General features: G+C 43.1%; 1 protein-coding gene across 8 annotated transcripts in view; it reads right to left on the bottom strand.

Moving 5' to 3' along the window:
- Window positions 1–7084, bottom strand: part of TCP11L1 (t-complex 11 like 1) — a 28165-nt gene continuing 21081 nt past the window's right edge. For 7 of the 8 annotated variants that reach the window (XM_036220272.1, XM_036220268.1, XM_036220270.1 and 4 more), the window contains 2 exons: window positions 5985–6157; window positions 1–3843 (listed from right to left, as the gene is read on the bottom strand). In XM_036220272.1, coding sequence (XP_036076165.1) covers window positions 3641–3843; window positions 5985–6157 — 376 coding nt within the window. In that variant the 3' untranslated portion in view covers window positions 1–3640. The remainder of the gene's footprint in view (window positions 3844–5984; window positions 6158–7084) is intronic. The other variant, XM_016147101.2, reaches the window with a different exon arrangement.

The following is a 7084-nucleotide window of genomic DNA, read 5'->3' as shown; positions in this document are numbered from 1 at the left end:
TTGCAAACATTATAGTTCTTTATTTAGATTATGTTTCCAATGAGACAATGCTTTTACATATGTATTATAGCCCATCATCCAATACTATTCAGCCATCCATTCCTTTGTTCGTTTCATGCATTCATTTAGTTCAAATAATAACAGGTGGAGATAAGGAGAAATCACTGGGGTGGGGTGGATGTTGGGAGATCAGGTGAAATTGCAGCTCTAGCACAGAAGAGATGATGAAAGAAAATAAGTTTGGAAGCAGGATAGGAAGAAAACTGTCCCTACAGTCCTGTGAAATGTGCGTGACTAAAGGGAGGCAGGACACCGACAGTTGATAACAGATGGACAAGTAGAGGGTTATGTGCTCTCCTTGGTTGTTAATAAAGCAATTTATAATCCTTGCCCATGTACAAAAATTCTAATATCCATTATCAAATTTAATACAAGTAGTTTGAGTTAGTAGTGTTCCCATTCTACAGAAGAAAACATTGAGGCCCTAGAGAGACTGACTAGCCAATATCATAAAACCAGTAAAGAAGGCAACAGAGGACTCAAACTCAGACCTTCCTCTAAATCAGGAGTTCGTGTACAATCCTACTGCAGTCTAATGAAGTTATTCCAGTCAGATTTATCACAGAACTTCAGAGCTGGAAAGGCGCTTAAAGGTCGAGTTCTTTCGTTTTATAGGTGTTAGTAAAAGGTCCTGATTTGCCCCAGCTAGTAAGTAACAGAAATGGGATCAGAACTCTTTGACAGCTCCCCATCTTTCCACTCTACCTGCATGCCTCAAAATGAAAAGAGACAAATGTTATATATACAAATCAGGGCATGCCAAAAGGTCACTGGAAATCAAACAGTAAACACCTATTCCCTTTGGAAATCACCAGAAAAGCTGGTGGCAACGACACCCCTTTATTCCCAGGAATTTCAAGGCCTTGGAGAAATGAAAACAAGTACTGCTCCCAAAACAACTGCTGAATAACCCGTTTACAATAGTCAGCCTGTATGTCTACCTGATATGCTTATTGTGTCAAACTGATTAATAACTTTTCTTCACAGAGAAAAAAGTCCTCATACATCTGTCTACTGCATTTAATTGACAAGACATCCTAGCAGTGTGGTTCTTACCTGAAACATAGTTGGGTTACATGGTTATATAAACAATCACATTTCACAGCTAGCTTTAAAAGTAATGACATTTAAAAAAAAAAAAACACCTAGACTGATAATCCTTTTACCCGTCTACCCAACTGAATGCGGACAAAGCAGTAATTACTGCTCCAGACATTCATTCATTCATTCATCCATCCATTCAGGAGACTATCGAATAAATCTGAGACGTTGATATTGACCTCCTCTCAAGGCTGTCAGTTCTATCCAAATAAACTCAGCGTTTTTGTAAAAGACACTTGTTTACACAAACCTGTTAGGCAGGAAATCATGTTAAATCCAATCCATATGCAGGATATAGAACCAATTCAATGCAGGATAATTTATATGCCATAAGGATATTTTGTCTTGGAGGAGGAGCCAGAGAGCTGTAGGAAGGAGTTATAAGTAGATGCTTAATTAATAAACATTTCCTGAGTGACTAAATGAACTAAGTGAATTTTCCTGGCCCTTAGTGATAATCCTATGAGATTCCAGGAAGAAAATTAGCTCACTTATCTTCAAAGAGCAACAACAAAACAATTCAATATGAATATTTTGATTGTGAACTTTGCCTCCTTCATTTTTGACTTTGGCCACACAACTCCACCAGTGGAAACTAAGGTGGGGGCGTCCTGAGAGTCTGTGAAACTCTGTTATACTATATGCGCTAAGATTTCAAACTGTCCAAACTTTGTCAATTTAGGAACTTGTTAGCGGGAAAAAAAAATTGTGTGAGAGGTAACTCTTACAACAGAAAGCAAAAACAAGCATTTTTGAGATTTAGGAAGAATAACTGCAGGAGGTGGTGCTCTACCCGGTGTGTTTGGGGGTAAAGCTCCTCTCCTTCGTCCTTGGAGGGAGAGGGAGAAAGTATCCCAAACACGCCAAGGCTGTGGCAGGCCGAGTGCTGCCCGGATGCTTCTCAGCCCGGAACCTGGTATCACGCAGCCCATGAGCACATTGCCACAGAGCAACCTACCGCCAGAAGCGATTCCAAGAGTGGCCTCATTGAGCACACTATAAAAGATACGATTTTGTTCTTTAAAACTCCTAGGTACTGAACTTTTTATCCCTTTCCAATGAAACCAGGGAAGATTGGTCCTTGAGTCAAAACTTTAATAATATGATTTCTGACCACATAATGCAGCATATAGTTCTGACTGCAAGTAAAAAAAACATGTAACATGTATTTGGAGAAATCACATTCCCCCTAGTATGACCATTCACTCCTCGGAAGCCTGGTATCGCTGGACGGTCTACATGGTAAATGTTTCTCAGGTTGCCTCCAACCTTGTCCCTCACTGCACCCCACCCCTCATTGCCTTTAATAAAGGGATTCCTTGCAGTACTTCACCCTCTGCTGTTTTGGCAATTGGGGATCCCTCCAGCAACTTCATGGCTCTGCTTCTAATATTATGTCTCTGTCTGAAATATACATATGCACACGTTTATTTTTTTAATAGACCAGGTCATCTGTAAGATCCAAACTTCCCTTTCAGTCATAGGATACGTCAGGAATTCTGGTCACTGAAGTTCCTCAAAAAATACTGCTCGAAACAGGATTATCTATGACTTCCTTATCAAAGAAGTAAGTAAACTTATCCTATTTTATCTGAAAACATGTAACTCTAATTCTGGGATTGTTATCCAACCAATATCTATGTATTGTGTCAGAGTGAATTTTTCCATAAAAACTCCAGACATTTACTTCTTTTATATTATACTGACATATATTTAAAGAAAAAAAATATATATATATATATATGTATGTATTTCCTTCTCGACTTTCAACACTTGAAAGTTAAAGAGTTTCCTTTCTCTAGATCCCATGAGTCATAACTGCTATCATCAAGGCTCAGGAATAATTCTGTATAAAAGAATAAGCTTTTTAAAGTCAAGTAACTCCTCTACAACAAAAAGGCTCTGGGGCTCCGGCTAGGTCAGACAGGGAGAAAGCAATAAATGGGGTGGGAAAAGGCCGTGAGACTGCACGTTGTCCTGCTAACGCGGAATAACCTGGCGGGATGACAGGTGGGAGGCTGTGCGAGGGCGGCAAGAATCTAAACACGGCCACGGCTGTTTCTTTTGTCCTTGGCTGGCTGTCAGGTACTCTTGAGTGTTTGAAAGAAAAATTACCCAGATGGCAAAAGGGAGGTCCCAGCCTTTAGGGAGAGGCAGATACAATCAGGATGCCAGGGGTAAGGGAGGAGACACACGGCAGTCAACTGTTTAAAAGCTGAATGCTACCTATGAAACGCAAAGAAAACGCTTCTTTGATTTGTAAACTTGCACTCATAAATATAAACCCTCAAAATAGAATTCAGTGCATTTTTCAACAAGTCTTTTCAACAGTGATATATAATATTCTTCCTTTTGTAATCAATACTATTAAATAGAAATGTACTAAATAGCCATTTTCCAAAGCACTATCATAGTTGAGAACACATATTCTGAGTTGAGTAGATTGATCGATCACACGGCTGCTGTAGGAGCATACGTGCTAGGCTCTGACAAGGATCTTACTGAGGATTGCATCGTAGTAGGGACTAAAGACCATCTTGTTGTAGTTGACCAGGCGAACAAATTTAACAGCAACTTCCTCTAGCTCTTTTTGGACTGGACCCAATCCCCCGGGTACTGCGGGCAATGACTTCTGATGACCTGAGGCAAGGTAGGTTTCTAAGAAGGTCAGGATTCGGGCATCTGTGATAGGAAAAAAAAGCAGTTGGTTGTTTCTTGTTTAGGGCGACTTTACAAACTTCTCATTATGCTTCAGTTTTTAGCTTAAAAATCACCTTTTCAGGAGAGTCTTTCCTGACCACTGCCTGGACCAGGCACCCACTGCACCTTGTACTTCCGAACAGTGTAGTTTCCCCTCCCCCTCTAATGGTTAGTTTCGTGAGGGCAGGAACCACGCTTGTCTTATTCATCATGCTCTCCCCAGCATCCAGCACAGTGTCTGGCATGAAACCTGGGCCCGGTCACAACTCAGAATACATTTGGAAAGCAAGAATAAATGTGTGAACGCATAAAGGGAGACTACGGTGGTGACAGGTTCTGCTCTCAGAGAAGTAAGGCACTGAGACCAACACCAGCACGGCTGATCACAGATTCCAGCGCTGTGGGCTTGTGATCTGTCTTTTCCCACGAAGCCCACATGTAAGAAGCGTGCGCTTCCTTCCGTAATGCCTGCCATGGAGGGCCGTGGGGCTGTCGGCATCTGTTGGCTTGTCCCGCTCTGAGAAATAATTCCGGTTGATGCTGTTTTAGCCCACTCCCCCCTATGACGCTTCTGCACTCTCCTGTGTATTTTCATCAGCCAAAAAAGAGTGTGTGCCACACTTCTTGTAGCTTTGATTACAAAAGCAATAGGGACCTTTATATTGAATGGGCTTTTTCAAACTACACACCCACACGCTGTGCTGGGGAACCCTCTCAATTGCAAATAATTCTCACCCTTCGGAACCCAGTAACCCACTGACAGAAACTGCTGACCGAAGAGTCTGATCATTCCTGTTCCAAAGTGAGTTTGTTTTTTTTTAAGGTTCCCAGAGCTGGGAGCCTCACCCAGAAATAGAGATCCTTGTCTCAGTGCTACCCGAGGGCTGGTTTTTATGCCCACGTCTATAACTGGCTATGACTAAACCACCAGATGGCAGGACACGGAGCAGCTCACCAGCCCTTGGTCAGTTGCAGGGCAATCACACCGAGGGCCCTGCTGTGTCTTCAAGAGGCTCCTCCTGAGTGATCCACAAAGGAAACCGTGACCCATGCTGAGCTGAGATAAAACAACCTAATTTAAAAGCCATCGATCCATGTAATGGATCTAATATTTTCATAAAATATTAGTTAAGAATTTAAAAAATCAAAGCGCTCATAGTATTGGAAGTAGGCCCATGTCTCTGGTTGAACCTTCTACTCCCACCTGAAGTCTGATAACCATGGATTATTCAGCTTTTGCCTGAAGCCTGCTCATTTTTCATTATTTATATATTGAATATGTATCACAAAGGAGGTGAGGAAGGACTTAAAAATTAAATTACGTTAAAGATATATCTGAATTTTTTTACTTAGCTAAACATTGCATTCCTTGATCCACCAGTGAACAGAATTTTTCACAGTGCCACTGCTGTGATGAGGAAAAGTAACAGCGAATACAACAGTAATATATTTTTTTTTAATAACAGCTCTTTATTGACTACTTACTATGTGCTGCTAGCTACTATGGTGGGCACTTAATATACCTTATCCCCTAGTCCTCTCTATGGAGGCTTCAAGGGTAGGCATTTCCAGGCCCTCTCCTCTCTCTGGAGGATGGGGGAAGGGCCAGAAATTCCCAGCTTCTAATCATGGCTTGGTCTTTCTGGTGACCAGCTCCATCCAGGAGCGCATCAAGTTCTCTGACTAGAAAAGACACTCCTACCACCCAGGAAATTCTGAATGATTTAGGAGCTCTAGCTGGGAACCAGGGTCAAAGACCAAATATTAGATCACAAGATGCTCCTAGTGCTCTTAACACTTAGGAAATTACAAGGGTTTTCTGAGCTCTGGGCCAGGAACCTGGGGGAAAGACCAATATACATATTTTCTAATATTTTACAATGCTAGAGCAGGATTTTGAACCATGGCCTGTGATTCCAGTCAGAGCCTTCAGAGTAATGATGGCTGACAAGTCACTTGTCCAAAACTCTGGGTCCCCCTAATGGCACTATGGTGATTAATTACTCTCTCCTCACTCACCAGCACTCATAATCCATCAAAACCCCTTTAGATCCCTTCAGAGGGACCTCTCTGCCAGCCTCTCCGAGGGCACATCCCCGCATCCTGCATTCCCCCAAACATACCCATGATCCTGCGGATGGGGTCGTCGGGACTGGCCACGGCCTGGATCTGGCCCTTGAGCACGGTCTCCTTGTCTGTGGTAAAGGGGGTGAACCCACACAGGGATAGGCAGCTGTTCACCTCTAGACAGACTTTCTCCCCGACCATAGTCAGGGCATCCTTCAAATGGAAGGAGCTTGAGCAGAGAAGGGAAAGGAGAAGCCAGGGAAGAAAAAAACCAATAAACAAAGTGCACACCTACCCAGCTCAAACATCCTGATAACAGTCACAATAACCAATCATGGACTGGTGTAGTCAAAGGAAGAATGTGAGATTCTCTTCCCTGTCCCTAATGTCTCAGGCCATGTACACCTGACTGAGGGACTTACTTTTCCTTTCTTTCTCCTCTTTCTCTCTCTGTCTCCGTCTCTGCTAGAAAAGGCAGTGGGAAAGGATTACATCAGGACCAACAACCCAAAACCCAACTTCTTGCTAGTATCTGTGTAGTGAAATAAGCCTGAAATTGACTTAAGAATATCTTGAATCCCTTGGGAGCAATACACAAGAATCCAGATATGTGGTAGCTGTGGGACAGGTGTGGGAGAGAAACTTCATTAGATGACTTTTTTCCTTTTTGATTTTTGAAACATGTAAGCGTATTAACTGCTTTAAAAGAATAAATAATATTGAAATCCAAAAGTTAAGAAAATTAGCACCAGGATTTCCCAGGGCCCCTAGACTCTCCTAGAGCATCCTGCTGATGGGAATCCCAAAAGAAGGCAACTGCCTTTGCTCCGGGTCTAGATTCTTTGTACAGCAGAACGACTGGGGCCAGTGTGCGAGCCCCAGGACTCACTCCTGCTGCCAAGTCTGTGCCAGCTGCTGCCTGCCAGGGTGAACACAGCAGTGGATGGACTCCTAAGGGAACACCTGGCAGGGCCCCTCTCATCAGCAGCTTTGACAGAGCAGTTCTGCTGGAGGGGGTCCTAGGTGACAGCGCAAGGTTACACCTGTGCAAGGGCCTCAGCCCAGGCCTCAGCTCAGCAAACACCCTCCTGGCCGAAGCCAAGACTTTTGAACCCCCAGTCACAACATGTGGACATGCCCTTCATTGCACTTAACA

The sequence above is a fragment of the Rousettus aegyptiacus genome, unplaced genomic scaffold, assembly GCF_014176215.1.
Source record: "Rousettus aegyptiacus isolate mRouAeg1 unplaced genomic scaffold, mRouAeg1.p scaffold_m13_p_5, whole genome shotgun sequence".
Classification (NCBI taxonomy): domain Eukaryota; kingdom Metazoa; phylum Chordata; class Mammalia; order Chiroptera; family Pteropodidae; genus Rousettus; species Rousettus aegyptiacus.
The sequence above is the reverse complement of the archived record's forward strand: the minus strand, read 5'-3'. Positions and strand labels throughout refer to the sequence as shown.